This window comes from Paralichthys olivaceus, chromosome 6 (genome assembly GCF_024713975.1).
Source record: "Paralichthys olivaceus isolate ysfri-2021 chromosome 6, ASM2471397v2, whole genome shotgun sequence".
Taxonomy (NCBI): Eukaryota; Metazoa; Chordata; class Actinopteri; order Pleuronectiformes; family Paralichthyidae; genus Paralichthys; species Paralichthys olivaceus.
Genome location: NC_091098.1, coordinates 24424296 through 24445981, shown reverse-complemented (window position 1 = coordinate 24445981; position 21686 = coordinate 24424296). Strand labels below are relative to the sequence as shown.

Genomic DNA, 21686 nt, shown 5'->3' with positions numbered 1-21686 from the left:
GCCTCAAACTAACCTTAGAACAACCTTAAATAAAAAAAGACTCTCTATGTTTATGGGGACTTGATTTTTGTTTTGTCCCTTTAATGTCCCCGCTATTATATGACTGTATATCCAGATGTAGGTCCCCACAACATGAGTAACACACACACACACACACACACACACACACACACACACACACACACACACACACACACACACACACACACACACACACACACACACACACTGCCTCTCGTGGCTGTGGCTCAAACCAGCCATGACGTCAGAGGGGCAGAAGTGCGTGCGTGCCGAGCTGCACGCAGTCGGTGCAAAATAGACTTCAACTCCCATGCAGCATTGCGGTGTAAACAAACTACACGACCCAGAGCTCCGTGCGCCACGCGTGCGCAACGGGGCCAAAAGCGCCGAGGAGGACTACAGGCGCGCGGCTCGCGGACTACAGTGTGCCGGGGACGTGCGCGCCGAGAGTCCGGAGACCTTTAAATGTTGTGTACGTGCAAAGATGGCAGCTGAAGTGGAGCAGGTGCGAGAGAGAGTGGGAGAAGAGAAGGTGAGGGACAGTCTGCAGAGGTTCATCAAGGAGAGGAAGAGGAGGAAGAGGAAGAGGGAGCTGTCAGCGGACAGACTGGAGAGGAGTGAGGAAGAGGCGAAGAGAGTGAAGCTCCATCATCATCATCATCATCACCATCACCACCAGCATCAACACGCTGAGCACCGGAGCCTCCCGCCGCATCAGCTGCTGCACAATCCCAAACCTCACAACGTGGACAAGCATGTCCTCCACCACCACCACAGTCTCACCAGCGGGGCGAAGAGGAGGCTGCAGCCGGCTCTGCCTCCTACTCCGCCGCCGCCGACTCCTCCACCTCCACCTCCTCCTCCGCGGAAGGTGCCGCCGGTGCAGCTGCAGAAGAAGCGACCCCCGGAGCCTCCTGCGCTCTTCACGTTCACGCCTCTCAAAGTGGTCAAGGCCAAAGCGGCGCAGGATCTGAGAGAGAAGCACCGGGACACCGAGCTGAGGCTGCAGCTGAAGAAGGAGAACACCGAGGCCAACGTGAAGCACAGCGAGCTGAAGAAGAAGAAGAAGAAGGGTGAGCAGTGGAGGTCCGAGAGGAGGTGTATCGATTGTTACAGCAACAGATTGTCAGAATGAAGTAGAAGTGAGAACGTGTGCAAGTATAAATCAGAATAGAATAAAGAATTTCAAAAGTGAGAGAATATGCAGAATATAGATAAGTTTACATATATATTATATAATATACACATTTTGTGCATAGGTTCTGAAAAAATGTCCTATTTGGAATATGTATAGTACACACGAGTATTTTCTAAAGTCAGTAAGAGGTCAAGAGGTCAGGTGTGGTTTGGTCCTAATTTATATAATTATAAATACAATATATATATGAGCTAAATACATACATGTAACTTGTGTTATTAATTTAGTTTTTATTTCCACTTCCTGCGGAGTTGTGCTGTTATTAAGAAGTAAACAGATATTTAGTTATTTAAGAGAGAAGATCAGTTTCAGTGGTGTTAAGGTGACACTGGGTCAGTCCGGTGTCTCCTCCTGTATGATAACAAGAGAACGTGTGTGCATCATGAACTACCGTTTCAAATTTAATACATAACGCCTAAAGGTATTGAATATTCAGACGCAGTGTTCAGGAGGAGGAGGAGGATCCCCCTCCTCTCTCTGCACGCACCCCTGCTTCACTTGACTTTTCCCCCTCTCTGTCCCTGCAGAGCCGCGGCCTCACAACGAGAACATCGAGTCCCTGACGCTGGAGGAGTATCTCCTGAAGAAGAGGAAGAAGAAGAAGGAGAAGCATGAGGATGAGCACCGTGCCAAGAAGGTCCGACACATGCACCACAAAGCGGTTCAGACCGTGGGAGCAGATCTCAGTCTGACGATCCGCCCTGAAACGTCTCGGCCTGGCACGGTGAAGCGCGAGAGCAATCGCCAGCCGAGCAGAGACACTATAGCCAACCACCAACCCTACCTCCATGCTCTCAAACTGGGTCACGTCCCCTTCCTGTCCCACCAGGATCACTACATCCGCAGCTCCTCCCTGCAGACAGGCACCTGGTATGGACGCCTCATGCACGAGGAAAGGCAAGCCAACGGCGGGGGGTCCGTCCTGCACGCCTACGCCGATGAGCTGGCCTGCCTCAGTCCGGCTGAGATGGAGAGCTTCGCCCAGGAGTTCCTGGAGTTGGCCTTCGCTGAGAAGCCGAGAGGTGCAGCCTCCTATGCCCTGGCGGTGGTGCACAGGGCGGCCGCCTACCTGCCCGACTTCCTGGACTACTTTGCTTTCAACTTCCCCAACACGCACGTCAAGATGGAGATATTGGGCAAGAAAGACATTGAGACCACAACTATTGCCAACTTTCACTCTCAGGTATGTGAGAGTTTCCACCTGACTCTTGACACGTCGCTCAACTAATCCATGTTCAAAGATCCCAGAGTAGTACTATAGGAGCAGTGCTAATTAATCAATTAAGTAATCATTTGAAATCTACTCCAAGTCACAAAATATCGTCAATATTTGACAATAAATGTTCACAGAACGGAACAAGGCCGCACCATCACAGAGTTTAACTAGAATATTACTCAGTAGAGCACAAACCTCCACCGAGACAGTCTCATTAAATTCAATCAAGCTGCACCAAACTGAACAAACTCGTAAATATTAGTCATCTAAAACCTAAACTGGTATAATGGTTGAAAATGTTAAGTAGTTTTTTTTGTGTATTCCTGCTTGTGATGGAAGTTCGAAGGTGAAAGAAGAATCTTATCGGATACTTCAACCTGAAGCACGAGCACCTAAATCATGTTGTGTCCCTAAGAGAAGAATCCTCTCTGTCTGGGACATTAAGTCCCTGAACGGAGACGTTACAATTCACAGCTAGTTCTCTATTTTTCTACATATAACCTGGGCTTTGTATGAGAGGCTGCTGGACAGTTGGACAACAGAATAAGTATGTTGTGTATATGTATATTCAAAAGTAGTCAGTATATATAAGTTAAAAAAAACTGATCTTCCTTATTTCTGTGTATTTTAACTGTAAAAAGTTAAAGTGGACTGGGTTGAGTGTATGATGAGTATTTACTATGGAACTGGGACACACTGAAAGACACGAGCTGTTTCTCCTGCTCTAGGTGAACCGGACTTACTGTTCCGGAACATATCGGGCTGGACCCATGAGGCAGATCAGTTTGGTCGGAGCTGTGGATGAGGAGGTCGGAGACTATTTCCCAGAGTTCCTTGACATGTTGGAGGAATCACCTTTTCTCAAGGTCAGTGGGAAACGAACTCGTGTATTTTAAGAGCTGTTCCTGGGGAAAAGACTCCATCAAGGTCACACAACAGTTCTTTGTAACTTCAGGCGTGATGAATCCGAACCATGCCATTGCAGACTAAATAAAGGACCACACATCTCAGCCACCAGGGGGCAACATCTATTTGCATTAACTGAATCACAAGTTGTGTTTTATGATTATATTGTGGCTTTTAATTTGTTCTTTATCAGTCGAACCACTAAAATACATTTTACACTCCTACTGATATTCTAGTTTGAACTCACACCAACATACATTTGAGTTGTTTTTTTTAAAAATGGTGGAAGAGCTCTGTGAAATATGAAATATGTGTGTTTGAACGTGCACAGATGACCCTCCCCTGGGGAAGCCTCTCCAGCCTGAAGCTGGACTGTCGCTCTCAGAGTGACGATGGGCCGATCATGTGGGTGCGACCGGGGGAACAAATGGTTCCCACCGCTGACATGCCCAAGTCTCCTTTCAAACGACGCCGGTACAAACCCCAAAACACGACTTCCGTATCCGTAACATCAGATGATAATTTCTCGTAGAACGAATATAAAGCTTCTTATCGTCCTGCCCCCTCGTTTCTGTTTTGTTGTCCAGGTCAATGAATGAGATCAAAAATCTGCACTATCTGCCGAGGGCCAGCGAACCCAGAGAGGTTCTGTTCGAGGACCGGACGAAGGCCCACGCCGACCACGTAGGTCAGAGCTTCGACTGGCAGAGCACTGCAGCTGTTGGGGTGCTGAAGGCTGTGCACTTCGGTGAATGGTGAGTGTTGATGATGAGCCGTCATCATCGTTACATCGTGGTGTGTGAGGCAGGAGACGTCACTCTGTTCGCTTGATCTCTTGCAGGAACAACCGACCTCGGATAACCAAGGATGTCGTGTGTTTCCAGGCGGGAGACTTCAACGAAGTCGTCCAGAGGCTGCAGCTCGATCTGTACGAGCCCCCAGTGTCTCAGGTGAGAACTTCCGTAAAAGCGGCGTGTTGTGGTGCATCCTTTGGTTTTTGTAACCGCCACACTACAGGTGGCATGTACCGCTTTAATTTAAACTGTGCGTCTTTGTGCAGTGTGTCCAGTGGGTGGACGACGCCAAGCTCAACCAGCTGAGGAGGGAAGGCATCCGGTACGTCCGTGTGCAGCTGTGTGACGACGACATTTACTTCATCCCAAGGAACGTCATCCACCAGTTCAAGACGGTGTCTGCGGTCTGTAGCCTGGCTTGGCACATCCGTCTCAAACAGTACCACTCGGAGGACAAGGTCAAGGAGGAGGAGCCGCTGCAGCAGCGCAGCGATATCAGCCCCACCACAGGCCGGGTCTCGTTTTCCTCCCCTGCCAGTCCGGACGGCACCGTCACCCCGTGTGCGCGACCGCAGGGTGACAACATCCGAGGCGGAGTGGCCAAGGCCGAAGAACCGGAGTTCCAGAGGCCAGCGACACCTCCGCGGGAGCCTCAGCCGGCACCGCCGCAACCCACCAAGTCCGCGCGCTCGCCCCCAAGTTACCAGGATCTTCACTTTTCCCTGGCGCCAGTCCACCCTGGCTGCACGCCGTCAAAAGAGCCGACACTTCCAAAATCTTTGGGCCACACTACTCAGTTCCCTCAATGATCTTTCTCCTCCAATACAAACCTCTCTCCACTGTCAGAGGAGCAAGGGTGAAGAACTTTTAGACTAAAACTGACAACTGAACGTCAATCAGGAAACATTTCGATCTGATTTATTCTTCACGTATTTTTTAAAATCTTTAAACGTGGGTGAAAATGTCCCCGGTTTGTTTTCCGACAATAATACTCTTTCTTACCGTCTTCACCTGGACTGGAACTCTCTGCTGTCTCAGTGAAAAGGTTTGCATCATGTAAAGAGAGAAATTTTTATTTTATCATTTCCTGGCAGATTTATTTCACTGAGGCATTTGAAGTCACAGGTGATCTGATTGTATAAAATACTTGTGAGTTGGACTAACTTTAGCCAAAAGAGACTTAATCGTGAATCCAGACCTTTACCACCAATCAAATCCTGCCACACGTCGGAATGAGTGGATTGGCCACAGCCTGGACAGATGGAGAAATTAACCCAACTCTTTTATTTTGAAATACTTATCTTAGAAATTGAGGAAGAGACATTTTCTTCACACTTTATTTTGAAACTAAGCGACACACAATGATCTAATTACGCTCTCATCCACTTTATAAGTTGCACTTACTGCACGTGATTCTTTTATTTAAATTTTCTATTGTGCCCTTTTTCTTACTGTTGATACTGTTTTTGATATTTTATTTATTTTCTTAAGATTGAACTTAACACACAAACACAGGTTTTATAACCGGTGATGAAGACTGAAGAAGAAGATGATCTAATTACAGGAGCTCCTGTGAATCTATCCGCTATTATGAATAATCGTGTGGATGTACGTCTTCGGACTTTGTTTTGTAAATATCACGTTATGTAGTTAATCGCTGAGAATATGTGAATCCTGTCCGTGCACTCATTCTTCATTTGATTAAAATCTATTCACATGTTTTTAGTTGTTGAACTGGTGACGTCACTGCAGGTCGATGAAGGCGCAGTTGTAGGATCGTGTTTTTATTAAAGGAACTTTTTATACAGAACGAACTCCCACGAATCACCTCTGTCGGTTAGTTTGCTCATTTATTTGTTCGTCTGCTTGATCTTGGTGACAAAAAACTTCCCAGATTCATTTAGTGCAGCTTGACTGAATTTAAGGGGAGTGTTGCTTTTCACCCCAAAATTACTACAACTACAAAATAAGATTTCCAGGAAATTTAGAGAAAGGACCACTAAAATTTCGGCGTGGATCAAATCAGGAGGCAGATCTAGGAATTAGTTTTGCTCTTTCTTTAACATTTACATATTTCCGATGGGCCTTGGCGGAGGTATGAGCTCCGAGCAAGGCTTTTATTGTGTAAAATCTGTGCTGTAAAGGAAGTGAGGATGTGATCCCGCCACCGAGTTAGTGCCTTGTTCTGTGTGTAGGGTTTTAGCCTGGTTTAAAACTGTCAGGTTTATCTGTTGGTGAGCAGGATGCAGAAGAGGCAGCCATCATGTTTTAATTGATTTTATTTTACTGATGCTTTTTGATTTCTACGTCTGCTGGTGCAAAGAATCACTGCATCATATTTTGCCTTGAACACATTAGATCCCCGTCTGGAGGCGGAGGGGTTATCTGCGTGTGTCGGGTGTCATAGGGTCTCGACTCACTGAATCGATGTAGAAATAAATTGACAGTTCAAATTCTGTCACTTGTTGTGATGATTGCCGTTGTTGATGTTTGTCCTCGGACGTCTTTTCCTGGGTTAATGGTCCCAATGTGATCCAGACTAAAGTAGGAAAAAAAACCCCAATGAGAATGCCTTGACTTTCTATATTTTTTAATAAATACTTTTGTGTGTAACCCGTTTATTTAAGACCGTTACATTAAATGCATATTCAATATGCATCACATTCACAAAAATCGTTTAATTCACATGTTGATGATTCTTTAAGAAGAATGTGCTTTTAAAATCATTTAAAAGAATCCAGAAAAGCACATGAGGTTCACGTCGTGTCCTGTTCAACCCGTTTTCTTATATCATGTCAAAATCACAAACACACACATACACAACCAAATATATATATATATATATATATAGCTAAGTAAATATATTTATCAAGTTAAACGGAACATTATTCTATAGAGAGACATATTGTCCAACGAGGCCTTGGTCAAGCATAAAAATCAACTTCAGTTCACGTGCAGTACAAAAGGCTGAAGGCAGGTGGCAAGGCACTTCCTGTTTGTTCTCGGCTGCTCGAGACGAGGACAGAGACGAGGCCTTTGGTGCCTCTCGTGTCTGCGGAACGTCCAAATGTCTCGAGTCCCCAAACAGCACCAGCGCTGATGCTCAGAGAGCGGTGGCTGCCTCAGAACCAAGACTCAGGGTGACTCCTCGGGCCTTTTGGTTTTCCGAAACGGTTTCCAAATCCTGCTGAAGGAGAAGATGGAGTCATAAAAAAACCGAGTCTGTGTTGAAACAGACCAAATGTTAAAAAAAGTGAAGTGGACGTACCAAATTTAAACGCTAAAAATGAGGTCGGAGGTGCAGCCCCCGGCTCGTTAGGAGGTGGTGGAGGTGCATTTTTATCTGGTGATGTAGTTTTTAGACATGTTAGAGTCACTTTTTACATTAGAAGTGTGTTTATTGAGCTTTATTTTAAATTGGCTTTACTTACTTTTTTGTTTGTGTCTAAAAAACCTAAGACTCTGGACAAACGAAACAAAAACAGATTTAGCTGATGGCGCCACTTTGAAACTATCACTTATATTTGTCTCTGTCTCTCGTGTCACCCTTGTTCTCGACAGCCCCTTCTCGTTGCCTTTGTCTGACTGGTTTCCTGAGGCCTCGGCATTCAGCGAGGGCCTGTGGTTCAAATCAGGCTGTTCCGTTTGTGCTGATGAACAGAGAACCAGATGGAAACTGAAATGATTTGCTGCTTTTTAATTTGCCTTGATGGTTGATCATTTCCAGCTCAACGTTTTGTGTGTGTGTGTCACATCGAGGGTTGAAGAGGAAGAACTTGTGTTAACAGGTTGTCAGTGATGTCTGTGGCTGAACGTTCACATGTCTATTAATACGCACATGAGGTAGGTGTGCTAATGTGCAGGGTCTTTTAATGTGCTGAGGCAACTCACCACTTCCTGCTGCCGTGACGACCACAGGAGGTGGAGCGAGCCGCCAAACTGCAGAAAGGGGCTCTGCGGCAGAAACACACTGATAAACTACATCCAATCACTCCACACTCAGTGATATCTTAACAAACTTGATTTTTTTATTTTCTATCTCTGAGAAATCAACAAAAACGTCAAGAAATCTTGTTAAAGGAAATTGAAAAATGTAATGGATTCTTTCCTGACACATTCCGGATCACTCCACCAAGTTAAAGTGTTAATCCATCGAGTAGATTTTATGTAAACCTGCTAAATAGCACAAAGACAAGTCTGATTGACCCACGTCTTCCATCTTCTTCTTCATTTCAACAAACATGGGCTTGAAGCCACAAACCGTCCCACTGCTGTTTTATTCTGTCATCTTTCACTACGTTTTGTTTTTATGATTTCATATGCGTGATATCCTTTTATTTACTCTTTTCTATTTTATTTACTCTTTTCTATTTTATTTACTCAGCCAAGCAGGTTGTGTGTTTGTCTGCATAAGATTGTTTGTTTATATGTCTAAAGTTTCTGTCAGTAGTTGAAACATATTGGCTCGTTAGAAGGTTTTTATGAGATGCTGTTAATTTGGTCTTTTAATGAGAAACACTGAATGTTGCTGTTCTTCAACTTCCAGGTCCAACGTACCTTGTTTTGAACTTTTAGCTCGAACACTCTGGGGGGGGGGGGGAGAAGAAACTTTTATGTCCGAACAAGAGCAGAAGATAAGACAGTAATGTTGTTTTTCCGGAGGCCCATTCGATGGTCGTTACCTTGCTTCTGCTCATGACCACATCGAGGAATTTCTTGGGCTGAGAGCTGCCGTCCCACTCGGCCGACACCCCCACCCTGTGAGAGCGAGGTGCTTGTCCTGAGGGCTGCAGGGCAGGTTGCTCCTGAGCTGTTGGAGAAGACCAGAGTCAATTGAAATAGTGAAAAGTGGAGTTGTGAGGAAGATGATGATGCACTCACCGGCGTCTGTGTTGAGGATGAAGGACTCTGGGGTTCTGTCCGTCCGTCTGTCTTCATCTGCACAATGAGATGAAATCAAGTCAACAGCAACTTTGAATTTATCAGCTGGCGTTTTTGTTTTTGTGATCGTTCTGTTCAAATGAAATTAATTCCTTCGTACTGTGAGAAAGCAGCGGAGGAGTCATTGGTCTCTGGACCAGAGGCGGAGAGACGGGATGAAGGTCTGATGTTGTGTTTGGTACAAGACTGAAACGTGCTGCTGGGACTAAAATACAAATAATGATATAATATCATTACACACGTAGTAATTGTAAATTAACTGTTGGATAATTTGAATATTTGTGAGTATGAGTTTATTCAAAGTAATCGAGCCACGAATGAAAGAACATTAAATCTAAATTCATCATCATCATATATTTTCGTTCACCAACGAATCCTGAGAATTGTGTTATAATAAAAGAAATTACCTGAGAAAGTCATTTTTGCTCTCAGACTCTACAAGAGAGAGAAGAATATTACTCTCACAGAACTTTTTCAGTTTATGATTCAAGACTCAAGAGACTAGATTCTTACTTTACTCCTCAGCCAAGGTTTCGTCTCGTGCGTAGTCGCGCTCGAGGCAGATTTTGAGTCACCGCACCATTCTGAAGACGTTCCTATTCGTGTCAGGTTCACGGCTGCTGAGTCGTCTGAGTTCTGCTCAACGGGAGCTGAATGGCGAGCGAGGATGATATATTTCATCATTACACATTTAAGTACAACATGCAACGCACAAATATCTCAGTCGCAGGAGGTGATGTGAGTCCGAGTCCGTCCGTCACAATGTGATATCACAAGGAGGCCTTTCGGGAATTTCTTCAGATTTGGGACATATGGTCATTTGGACCTAAGAATGACCTGATTAGAATTTAGAAGTCAAAGGTCAAATGTCAAGGTCACGATGGCCTCACCAAATATATCTCCAGTCTGGGAGTTTCTTTATATTTTGACCAGCTGTCAGTCACAGATCAGCGGATCGGATTTCAGTGGTTAAAGGTCAGGCGGTATTTATTGTTTAATATTGTTATCAGGTCACCTTGATTTAGCTCAAATGATTCTGGCGTTCTCTCTGGAAGTGGCGGCACAGGTGAGGGCGACCTGCCTGGAAATATGGAAACAACAATCATCGCCCATTTTGGATAAGAACTAGGAGAAAAAGCCTCAGCGTGTGTTCGCTATCAACAACATGAGATTCATGAGATGTCCTCACCTCGCCACTCCCTGACAGCCTCAGCAGCAGCATTGTGAGGGATGACGAGCGATGCGCTTTCACAGGGATCCGAGGGCTCTGAAAAAAACAAAATCATTATACGCTCAAGTTTCGATTTGTTGAAAGGTGAAGTCAGCTTAGATAATTAGACGTTTCACCGACCCGCGTCCACAGCCAGCTCGTAGGATTCAGGGGTTCGTTCAGGTAACGGTGGAGGTGCCTCCTCATCCTTGTGAGGTTCTTCAGTATCTACATCAGAGAGCACAATATACCTGCCAAACTGAATTCTGCTGCTCTGTTGTCTGTGATATTCACACGTGCATCGACCATTTACCTGACACGGGCGTGATATGTTCTGGAGGGTGTTCTGGAGCAGACGAGGGTGTGAAGGCGGGGCTGACTATCCACGGTCGGGCGTCTCCAGCAGAGTCCATGGGAACCTCCTCGGATGAAGGCGAGCTCATGGGGGTGTCAAAGTACGGGTCCTCCACCATCAGGCAAATGGCGATGTCTGGTAAAGGTGGAAGGTTCAGTGACGGCAGGTTATCCCTCTCCTCTGCTGCGGGGGCGCTCTGGCTCGTGTGCACCTGTTTGGGAGAGGTCCCGGGTCCCTCCTGCAGGTCCTGGCTGGTGACCCCCGCGTCAGGAGAGGCCCGGATTCGGTTCCACTGTTGCTCGTCCTCAGATGTCGAGGCAATGAGATTTTCTGGAGTGGAGAGCGAGGGTGGGTGGTGCTGTGGTGAAACGTCCCTCTCCTCATTCTGCGGGTTCTGCAGCTGAGGCAGCAAAACCAGCTCCTGGTCCGAAAGCTTGTTTTCAGAGTCAGGCGTCATAGCACATGATACCATCGTCACCTGGACAGTTTAAAAGGTCGAATGTGAATCACAACAGCGCTTGAAATGAAGCACATATGTCCCTGCACCCCATGTTTACCATCAACAGCACTTTTCTGTGGACATGAATTACACCTATGAAGCATTTTGTTGGTTTGCTGAAGGCACAAGAAGTGACGTGTGGTCTTGGAGAAAATTGATCGATGTGTTGTTGACAAGGTTTTTGAAAGCCTGAATGACACGGAGCACGTCAACGACAGGAATTCCCCACGCTGTGCACTAAATGGCAAGAATGGGGCGTACGATACGAGCGTGGCGGCCTGAAGGCGAACCAGACGGAGAGAGAATACGGTTTCTAAGACTGTATGTAAATAAAATCACTATCTCTGAGTGTTTAGCTTCCAGTTTCACAGACAAAACCTTCATTGTTCCGTTTTGAATCCGTTCATTCATGTATTCACACATGCAGTGAATGTTTTTATTGCTCCTCCAGCTGATTTGCAACGGCGTGTGTTTTTGTGGTTGCTCACCTCATTTCTGCATTTCTGTGCATCCACGGCCTGCAGGTATCCCTGAAACAGCAACTTGATGGTTCTGTACACCAGATCATACTGTTCCTGAACAGAAAAAACCTGCTCTGTGAGTTTGCACGGTGCTGAAGCATGAATCATCAAAAGCTTGTTGAGAGAAGGAAGCTTGAGCTGACATTAAGAATTGCTTGAAATGTGGTTGCGCTTGATGTTAAAAATAAAACTACCTTTGTTTGAACCACCGAGGGCCTCTGGGTCCTCATGTCCTGAACTAAGTCGTAGATGTTGAAATCTGCAGTTATCATCTGGAAACACACACACACACACACACACAGAGAGAACGATGCAGCTGAGATGCTTCACTGTTAGATTGATAACGTGCAGCAGAAAGTGGAGGGAACATATCACCTGTTTCTTCAGGAGGTTCCAAGTGTAATCGATTGCACACAGGGCTCCTGTTCTGCCGCAGCCGGCGCTACAATCACAGCGGCAGGAAGTCAGTCTCAAATTATTATTAGTTCAACACAAGTTAAAGACGACATCTTGATTAAACGTAATAAGGAACTGATATGTATGAACATGTGAAATTTGGTGCAGCGTGACTGAATTCAATGTTGGGCCTTGGTGGAGATGTGTTTTCTTTTATGTTATTTTTCTTATTTATGTTTTGTCTCGTTTTGTTCTCCTTTAATTCTGAGGAATTAATTTATTCATGTTCATACTGCATCACCTTCACCACACACACACACATTAGATACTCTGCGTTAAAGGTCAGTTCCTGATTTTTACAGCTGAACACTCTACATGAAACTGTGACAGGTTTCGATTCAACTATATTCTTGGTGATGTAAATGTAACACTGAAGAGTTTTGTAAATGTAAAGGAACAAAAATCAGGAACATTTTTCTCTGAGCGAACTCTCTCAGACGTGATGTGACTGACTCACCATCCTCAGAGAGAAGTGGGGCATTTTACGGTGAGCTGTGCTTTTGATTCACATTTTTATTTAGCTGCTTAGTTCATCTTCGTTTCATTTAGTAATTCTTAAACCCAAAAGAAAAAAACATCTGTTAAATTAAATGTTAAATCCAATATACCGATTAATTAATCAATAATCAATGGGCCATTGAACAAATTCTGTCTCCTAAAAACCTAAAAAACATCTATTGGCACCTTTTGCTCAGGTGCATAAAGAGAAATATTCCTTAGACCCCACCAGACTAACGAAGACAGGTTTTCTGTTCTGTGTGTTGATGTGAGTTGATGTAAGTGTGTGATGTTTAATGTTTGAGTGTAAATGGGGGTATAACGTAAGTAGACTGAGGGGAATCGCCCACATGTATAGTATAAAACGCTGTGGGTCGTTGGCTAACCGCCGACACATGCTTCCTGTTTCAAAGACAGGAAGTGTCTGCAACTCTAAGGCCTAACGCAGGGGACATAGACGCTGCCCGCAGTGGTGTGAGGACACATTCCCACAGCGACTAGTCCATCAAACCAAGTGAGGTTCTTCATTGTGACCACTGTTGAACAATAGCAATAAAAAACTGTGTTGGTTTCGTGTCTTTCAAGGATGCAGCTGAAAAAAAGTGTTTTAACGTGTTTAAATAGAAATTAAAATGCAACTGGAGCTTATTCCTCAGCCAAGGTCCCTTGAATTCAATCAAGCTGCAGAAATATTGCACACGGTCGTAGATCAGTTTCCTAAATGCGCCTGATTTTTTCAATTATTCGCTGGGAAAACGCAGCTAAAGAAAGTGAAAATAAATTCCTAGATCTGCAACAAGTGTTTATGGGTTCTTCCCTGACTCCACGTCCTCACACCAAGTTCTGTGGAGATACGTTTAGTTGTGTTTGTGTAATCTTGCTCATAAACAAACGGACAGGGGTGAAGATAGAACCTCCCTTGGTGAAAGTAATAAAGCGGAAACAAATTCTCAGAAGAGTAAGTCTGTCCGTCCAAGTCTTCCATCACAATTGCTGATGCAAAATCAATAACTGGTGTTGGTTTGTTTGCAAGGGAACACAGCAAAGCACCAATAAAGGCAATGATCTCACAAACACATTTCTTAAAACTCACAAAGCGTTTCAGTGAGAAACACTTCACACTTGTTTTTTCCATTTGTGCGTGAGTTCTTCATTTGCACTGTGTTGCGCTGCACAAAGGACACCTATAAATGCTGTGAGGACGTGCGTCTGACCTGCAGTGGATGCAGATGGGGACGTCATCGTGGGCCTGGTAGGAACGCATCTCATGCAACATGTCCAGAATGGGGTGGATGGTGTCGGGCACGCCGTGATCTGGCCAGTTCATGTAGTGCAGCTGTTTCAAAGTTCGACTACTCTGGAAAAAAAGATTGTAGATAATCCCATGGTCACACATTTTATCTTTTAATACTTTTATATATGTCATTATTAAAGCTGATCATTCACAACACATACAGATCCTGTCTCACAGATACATCAACACGTCAGGTGATAATCTGCATTTCTCAGTAAATGTAAGCGTCCCAATTATGGATATAAACAACACTTACATTGTGGAAAGTCACCCTTAATGTCCTTGTTAGATAATCTCCTTTATTTTCCTCAGAGTCCTGTAAAAAAAAAAACAGCAGATAATGTGAACGTCTTCTGTTCTTAATAAAAGCAGTAAAAGTAAAACTTTAAAGAAAATAAGAGTAGATGTTATATGACTCAGATAAAGTGAAATTATAATTTCAGAGTGGAATAGAGCAACAGTGAGAACAGAAATACTCACACAGTGAACTTTGAATGGCTCACAAACAAATGGCTGCTCGTTTTTCCGTGGCCAGTAGCACTCGCACTTTTTCTACAACCCCAAAAAGAAAAAGTGATTTTACATTTTCACATAGTGTGAGGTGTGGTCCACATCGAAACTATATGCAAAAAAAAAAAACAGCATAATGAGAAAAAAGAGAATAAGCAGCATAATCACATTACCTTCCCCATTTCAAATTCTCGACAGGCCATCACCACGACCTGTAGTCACACAGGACGATAAGAGATGTAATCTCACAGAATACAGAAATCTTTAACTGAGGAGCAGGAGTTTAAAAAAGGTCACTTTATGGAGTCGTAGTAAAAACAGATGACAGCTGAGTCGTGCTCTACCTTTATGTTGTACTCCCAAAGCATCCGCAAGAAGTCCAGCACCGTGTGGGGCAGAGGACCCTGGGTAGCAATGTACGCCCTCTCCCCCGACACCCCCTGTACAAGAAAACATATCGTCAGAGACCATACAAACTATATCAGTCACATCAACGTAGAGAACGTATAAAAATAACACACAGAGTTTGTGTATGAATAAAAAGGATTCTCTTCACAGTGACACGATTCATTTACCTTGATGAAATTGGCGTTGATGTAGTCCGTGTCATTTTTAGTTGTGGTGAAAATGAGCTTTACTCTGCTGTGGTCGACTAAAAGGAGAGAAACAGGAAATGTCACAGAAGAAGGAGAAAAATGTTTTAAAAAACCAATATCATGATGACAAAAGCTTACAGGGGACAATGTCCTTGTATCGGTTCTTCTTGATGTTCTCCTGCTTGTCTGCTGCCTTGGTGGGGAAGGTCTTGTTGGTGCGATACTTGGTTGACTGACTTTTCAATCTCTGAAAGACATGAAGGACATTAAATCCAACTACATTCACAGAGAATCACTCAGAATTCCTGGGAGCCAGTTAACGTTAGACGACTTGGTAACGATTTGGGTTATGGAGTCCCCCAAGGATCGGTTCTCGGCCCTGTTTGATTCACTATTTATATTCTACCGTTGGGAATTTCAATGAGATGTTTTAATATAGCTTTTCATTTTTTCTAACCAATGTCAAACACAACGACCTCAGGAAACCGCTCAGCTCTTCTTGTCTCGATTTCTCCGGTGTCGGCCTGTCTCAATAGTGGAATTTATGTAAATATCTGGTTATTATTCATCAGGATCTTCACGGTGAAGCCCTTGAGTCTATTTTTGAAATATTTTGTGTCCGTGTAGAAATAGAAAGTCTCTCAGATTAGTAACGGTTCCTTGGATGTTGTGAGAGTTCAGTTAACGTGACATTAATAGTTTCCGCTCCTCAACTTTGGAATAGTTTATTGTTCACTGTTAGATTAACCAGTTCAATACAATAAAACTAAAAAAAGTCTCAAACTCTCTTATGTTCTCTCACTTTCTTCAACTGCTGTGTTTCTGTTTTTTATACTTCATTATGTTATGAAGTAGTTTGTATCTATCGCTTTGTTTTAAAGTGCTTCATAAATAAATAAAGCTTTTCTTACTAATGGAAGGAAATTGTGTGACCAATTGCTCAGCGGTCACACATGATTTCTCTGTATGTGATTCACCGCTTGAAGACCAGAATCTGTGAATCATTTCACGAGAAACTGACTCATAAACCGAGGATTTCCATGTGGGTTTGATGCTGAAACTCATGGCACGTCCATGCTTATGTGATTTTGTTGAGGGACACTGGGCTTTTTGTTCACAGGCGATTGCATGCAGTCGTAGGCAGTCTCTTTTAGGCCTCGCGGACCATCTGCACTGCTGAAACCACAAAGTGCTTTTTGTTCTTCAAGGAAATGATGCAAGAGAGCTCTTCTGCTGGAGTGGCCGGGGTGCGAGCAGCATGACAGCAGCCTGAGGTGTCCTCAGGCGCTGGCATGTCACCCATCACCATGGCAGCAGCCCACAGATGTTGATGTCAGGCTCGAGACGTCTGATGCATATTTATTTTGTGTGTGTGAATGAAGAGATAAGTGAACAAATCACAGTCTATGTAAATAGTCTTTGTTAGCCTTCAGGTCTTTCAGTGCATTTAGCCTGCAGGTCTTAATGGTCATGTGCCTTTAACAACGAGCATCAGTGCAAAGAGGAAGAACAAGTATGGTGCTGGAGCTGTTAATGCAACAGCAGCGTGTTACTTCCCCAAAACAAAAATGTGGAACATTCACTCACACTGTGCTTCCACTCAGTTCAGCAAGAACAAACTTTGAGGCTTCATCCACCATACTACTCGCAGCTGGATTTCAACTAAAGGAACATAAGTCTCGACTCACAGCGAACTCCCCAGCAAATCCATTCAGTGCGTCCTCATCCTCAGCCTCCTGTCTCTCCAGCTGGGCCAGGAAAGTCCTCAGTACCCGGGCCTGCTGCTCCATGGCTGGCTGTTCACTGCCGGGGATATGACACCTCTCATGACAGGTCACAGAGGTCCTCGTCCACAAGTCATGGAGTACAGTGAGGTCGTTAAGGCTTGGGTTCAGGGCCGTGTGCTCCTGCTGCTGCACAGAGCACCTCTTTGGTGCAACGCTCACATCAAGGAACTATTGTGAAGGAACTATTCAAACTGTCTGAGGAAGCAAGAGTAAACTAACAGGTTCTGTGGTCATATTTAAAAAAAATTGCCACACCCCCTTTGGTGTCTGTCACTGGGTCCTAGAGTCACCGGGGTGTTTGATTGCACTGCAGTGTCACAGAGGGAATGGGAGGGAAACACCCACAAACAGAGGAGGCCACACGCTTACAAACAGGCGTGAACAGCTGTTCCAGCTGTAAAAGTCGAGCGGAGGAGGGATGTGGTCGGGGATGGAGGCAGAGGCAGAGGGAGTGGTTAAGAAAACTGGAAAATCCAGTTCTCTTCATTTCTGTCAGCTGTGTTTTCACAAAAAGCATTTGTTTTGATAAACCAGTTCCAGATTTCCAGTCAGATAAGCTCTGACAAAACTCTACAAGATTATTCTATCGTAAATTTGGGGCAGTTTGGTTTATAATTTTAACTTCAGGCTGAAAGAGCGATAAAATGAATAAAATAAATGAAAATAATAAAACGTGAATATGCTGTATATGCGTATCCTACATAGCTGTGCATAAAGATACAAAGGTTAAAATACCAATAATAATAATAATAATAATAATAATATAATATGGTGACATCTAGTGGTGACATGAGTGGTTCAATTTACTGTTGTCAAAAAACACAACTGTAGAAAAGAAAGTCTAATATTGCAGATGACACCACAGTTTAAGTGAGTTCGTGTCGTAAGGGTGTGAAATGTGTAAAAACAAATTAAAGTGACGTCCGAAGTCAAAGTGAAAGGTTTCTTCAAATCTCACTATATATCGAGGAGCTTGTGCAAATTGCTCAACGTGAGATAAATGTGACCTTATTTGAAAGCAGGTAATGTAGTGTGTGTGTTCAGCGTGTGCACCAGCCTCCACCTCACAGGAAGCTGAAACACCAGTACAGCACGAGCTTCAACCACAGTCCACTACTCGGGTGTTGATGCAAAACTTTCCTACTCTCACCTTCACCAACAACATGAAGACATTGTGTCTCATTTTGCTTTTCCATGGTGAGTGATTTATGATAACTTCTATTGACAATCTTTTTTTTTTTTTAAATGTAGTATTTTAGATATAAAAGCTAAAGATGTGATTTCCCTTAAGAAAATGTTTTCACAAATAAAATAATTTAAAAAAAAGAAAGAAAAGATAATGGATAAATTAGATATGGTGTCATTATGAGTAGGATTTTTTAAGGTTGAATAATTTGATCAATAATGTGAACTTAATTCATAACCGGGAGATTTAAATAAATAAGTGTTATTGATGTTCTTCAGTTTTTCTTCGTTTGAACAAAGGTGTACTTTATCAAATAATTGTTTGTTTCAATGTGAGCACAATTATTTTAGATGTTGTTAAAATAATTATAAATATAAATACATGGTTTTCTTCCTAATGTGTGAAAATTATATTTATTATTTTTCTTCTCCTTGACACATTCTTTAATTTAGACTTGAAACACTTCACTCATGACCATCAACCATCTGTGCATGTTTTTGTTGAAATTAAATCAGTTCACATGATATAAAAAGTTGATTATTGAACCATCGTCTGATTTCCATGGCAGCTTTTTTTAAATGTAAATGAGATGCGTCACAGTCTGAGTCTGATCATCCTCTTGTCTTTTCAGCAAGCCTTCAGCTGCAGTGTGATAAAAAAGAAATCACCGCACATATTGGAGGCGAATTCCTTCTTTTCTGCAAGTACGACACAAACTCATTCCTGTACAGTAAGAAGTACTGGTGTCGAGGGGCCTCCAGTAAAACGTGCACGATTTTAGCGCATTCAGAAAAGGTCGTTCAAACCAGAAGCAGATCCCACATCATAGATGGAGGAAGAAGAGGGTTGATTGTGAAGGTCACAGGTCTGCAGTTTGATGACGCTGGAGCGTACTGGGTTGGGATTGATAAAATATACGCCGACATCATGACTTCAGTTAAATTGGTCGTCACTGAAGGTAAGAAAAGCAGAAACCCTTTAAATGTTCACTACAATCACAACATTATCAAAATCTAAAGCGTGTTTTCAAACTTCTCCTCTTCGCCGTCAAGTCGAATAGATTCAAATAAAGCGCTTTCTTCTTTGTGCCAGTTCCGGTGTCCAAACCCAGACTCTGGCCCTTGACATCTCTGGTGGACGGGCCCACGTGTTGGGGGGAGCCGGTGACTGTGCACTGTGAATGTGCACAGGGCTCTGGTGTTCGTTACACCTGGCATCGACGCACTCACCTCGAGGACTCACTCCCTCACCCGTCATCAGAACTGTATCTTAACTGCGGCTCCGTGGGACAGGGCAGCGATTATTACTGCGTGGCCGCCAATGACGTGAGCAGTCAGGAGAGTGAGCTCCTCTCTGTGCAGGTCCTGAGGCCTGCAAACAGAAGCTGTATCTATGTTGTCACCATGCCAGGTAAGAACAGATGAGATGTTGTGTTCTCCTGAGAAATATAAAGGTAATAATCAGCAACGCTTCCTCTGATGTCTACAGGGAATAATCAAACATTTACAGGACATCATAACAAATAAGTTGTTTTATCAGAGCATCTGCTGAGACTCTGATTTATTATCGTTACACAGCAGATACTAACAGACATTACGATTTCACAGGTATGATTATGATACTGCTCAAGATAAAGTCTCACAGCTGATTTCCTCAGCTGTTTGTTTATTGCACAGTTTTATGGGTCAAAGCTGAACAACACAACCTACATTTATACTTTCCGTTGTCGGGTGTAGCAGCTGAATATATGTTATGAGATAAAGGGCAAGTTACACCGCTACAAGTCTGTTTATTCTTTGGAAATTCTGGCATATACAGGGTTTCGAAATGTGACGTCTTTGCATTTCCTGGTAAACTAAAACCTACCTTAAGTTACTTTTTCTTTCGACTTCAATGTCAGGACAGGTGCTTCCTGTCTCCTTGCATCCTTACTTGTCTCCTTGCTTCAAAAAAAGCTGTCAAAAAAGGGAATAGTCTAATAGTCTCACCTAAACCATTAGTTGAGCTAAAGAACTTCCAATCAGGTGAATGGATTAATTGGAATTATCATTTATAAACATTATCATTGTGAATACTGTTAAATGATATATATATATATATATATATGTTATACATTGTTAATACAATCGATTTGAATTCATCCGTGTCAGAGTTTGACTTTAATGACCTCTAGTGGTGATATCAGAAAATACACTGGAGCAAATAGTACTATGACCTACATTCCACTACAGGACTTCTCACTGCACCCTTCAAATTTTTCCCAAAAAAAAAGACCACGCCTTCAGTTTTATGTTTTGATTCCTGAAAAAAAAAAAACTTAAAAAACTCTCCACACAGGAACTTCATGTTATGACATTTATAATACTTTATATGCTTTGTAGCGTGTACTCACAGGGTGTGATCTGTTTCAAGGTTGGTATAAAATCAATATTTCACAAGCTAATCAGAGAGTGACGTTTCAGTGTCTTTCTTGTTAATCATCAGGCCAACCCATCTATGACTGCGCAGACCGGATGTGCACCACCGTTGCCAAAACTCCACCTCTGACCACCAATGGAAAAATCCACAATGACACAGGAAACCGTGTTTTACAAATGAATCACACTTGTCTTGATCAGCTTTTAAAAAGGTCAGACTACAGTACAGTTTACTTTAACCACCTTAATTCTATTATTCACACTAATCAAAATCTTCTTTTTGTTTTCAGGGTACAGATATGTGCAGCACTCTGGATGACGTTGCTGCGTTGGTCTTCTTTGGTGTTCTTACTGATATTTCTGTGCATAGTCTTTAAATGTACCAAAACAAGACACAGAAAACGTCCCAAGAGGAAGAGAGCGGTTCATTTCAAGCAAGTTCCGCACTAGGTTCAGTGACCTGCATTATTCAGAAGTAGGTGTTTGGAAGTCAGATTGGAAATTTGACGTTTGTCTTTGGTGCAGAACCAAATACAAATCCTGATCCGGTGAATACAAATGTGTTTTCAGGAGGCGATAAGTGACATCCTAGTTATTTTTTATTTCCGTGTACATATTTCTAAATACTGTTTGTGCCACATTCAAATGACCTTTGACCACTGAAAGTTATCAATTAATCTTTGAGTCCAAGTGACAGAGGCCAAAAACACGAAAATGAAAAAGGATTCGTATAGGAGAAATAAACAAACGTAGTCGTACAGACAGTATTGAAACTTCAAAACAATTTACATTGTCTCTGCCATTCCTAGAATAGACTTTTCATATGGGGCACCAGTAATTAAAGCACTGGCGTTATCATGTGGGTTATAATTTTGCATATATTTATATGTTGTACTATATTTATATTGTGTTTATTTCAAGTTATTTATAATGAATGATTAATACGATTATTCATGCAAAAAAATACTACTGCCAATGAAACTATTAATGAGGAAATTGAGATAAAAAAAAGAGTGATTTGTGATTACTGCTGAATATGAGTCATTTTTCACAGTTTTCTCAGATTGATATTAAAAATAAATGACCAACAGATCACCACATCAGGCAGACGTTAGCACAAACGTAAAGGAAGTTGAAGGTTTAGAGAACTATAGTCCTCTTTTTATACACAGGGTTTTCAGATTGTGTTTTATGCTGTAGTGTGATATAAAATCTACTTAATATACCTCATAGACTGTCCTTTCATTCATTCATTTCTGGTGTCAAAGCTATTCCATTTGT

General features: G+C 42.9%; 3 protein-coding genes across 9 annotated transcripts; 2 read left to right on the top strand and 1 right to left on the bottom strand.

Moving 5' to 3' along the window:
- Window positions 1-316: 316 nt before the first annotated feature.
- On the top strand, window positions 317-6606 carry LOC109644348 (lysine-specific demethylase 9). Its single transcript, XM_020109705.2, has 7 exons — window positions 317-1094; window positions 1747-2402; window positions 3164-3301; window positions 3673-3815; window positions 3929-4096; window positions 4183-4291; window positions 4402-6606. The coding sequence occupies exons 1-7, from the start codon at window positions 332-334 to the stop codon at window positions 4942-4944; spliced, it is 2520 nt and encodes an 839-aa protein (XP_019965264.2). The 5' UTR covers window positions 317-331; the 3' UTR covers window positions 4945-6606.
- Window positions 6607-6708: 102 nt separating this feature from the next.
- Window positions 6709-17420, bottom strand: ptpn22 (protein tyrosine phosphatase non-receptor type 22). Of its 7 annotated transcripts, none has more exons than XM_069526750.1 (26): window positions 16704-17420; window positions 15154-15262; window positions 14995-15071; window positions 14764-14859; window positions 14593-14631; window positions 14390-14461; window positions 14166-14225; window positions 13830-13972; window positions 12037-12103; window positions 11856-11933; window positions 11629-11715; window positions 10600-11119; window positions 10428-10514; window positions 10266-10343; window positions 10092-10157; window positions 9590-9726; window positions 9484-9511; window positions 9177-9281; window positions 9017-9073; window positions 8818-8945; window positions 8693-8720; window positions 8027-8089; window positions 7682-7785; window positions 7567-7597; window positions 7404-7478; window positions 6709-7322 (listed from the first exon to the last, which is right to left on the bottom strand). In XM_069526750.1, exons 1-26 carry the CDS (start codon window positions 16803-16805, stop codon window positions 7258-7260), a joined length of 2502 nt encoding a protein of 833 aa, XP_069382851.1. In that variant the 5' UTR covers window positions 16806-17420; the 3' UTR covers window positions 6709-7257. The 7 variants fall into 7 exon arrangements, with proteins under 7 accessions (XP_069382851.1, XP_069382852.1, XP_069382847.1 ...); XM_069526751.1 differs by having other exon boundaries at window positions 6709-7319; XM_069526746.1 differs by having other exon boundaries at window positions 7567-7785.
- Window positions 17421-17775: 355 nt separating this feature from the next.
- LOC109640820 (uncharacterized) lies at window positions 17776-21635 on the top strand. Its single transcript, XM_069526760.1, has 5 exons — window positions 17776-17999; window positions 18620-18946; window positions 19081-19398; window positions 20473-20617; window positions 20696-21635. Exons 1-5 carry the CDS (start codon window positions 17930-17932, stop codon window positions 20853-20855), a joined length of 1020 nt encoding a protein of 339 aa, XP_069382861.1. The 5' UTR covers window positions 17776-17929; the 3' UTR covers window positions 20856-21635.
- Window positions 21636-21686: the final 51 nt, after the last annotated feature.

What these genes read in the sequence shown, in the direction of transcription:
- ptpn22 (XM_069526746.1), bottom strand. Translation starts at nt 16,805, where the DNA reads ATGGAGCAGCAGGCCCGGGTACTGAGGACTTTCCTGGCCCAGCTGGAG. An exon ending in ACATATCACGCCCGTGTCAG is followed by an intron (nt 10,515 to 10,599) that starts GTAAATGGTCGA and finishes TCTCTGATGTAG; the next exon opens with ATACTGAAGAACCTCACAAG. An exon ending in AGCAAAAATGACTTTCTCAG is followed by an intron (nt 9,282 to 9,483) that starts GTAATTTCTTTT and finishes TTTGTATTTTAG; the next exon opens with TCCCAGCAGCACGTTTCAGT.
- LOC109644348 (XM_020109705.2), top strand. Translation starts at nt 332, where the DNA reads ATGCAGCATTGCGGTGTAAACAAACTACACGACCCAGAGCTCCGTGCG. An exon ending in GAAGAAGAAGAAGAAGAAGG is followed by an intron (nt 1,095 to 1,746) that starts GTGAGCAGTGGA and finishes CTGTCCCTGCAG; the next exon opens with AGCCGCGGCCTCACAACGAG. An exon ending in ACGAGCCCCCAGTGTCTCAG is followed by an intron (nt 4,292 to 4,401) that starts GTGAGAACTTCC and finishes GTCTTTGTGCAG; the next exon opens with TGTGTCCAGTGGGTGGACGA.
- LOC109640820 (XM_069526760.1), top strand. Translation starts at nt 17,930, where the DNA reads ATGCAAAACTTTCCTACTCTCACCTTCACCAACAACATGAAGACATTG. An exon ending in TCTCATTTTGCTTTTCCATG is followed by an intron (nt 18,000 to 18,619) that starts GTGAGTGATTTA and finishes TTGTCTTTTCAG; the next exon opens with CAAGCCTTCAGCTGCAGTGT. An exon ending in CTATGTTGTCACCATGCCAG is followed by an intron (nt 19,399 to 20,472) that starts GTAAGAACAGAT and finishes GTTAATCATCAG; the next exon opens with GCCAACCCATCTATGACTGC.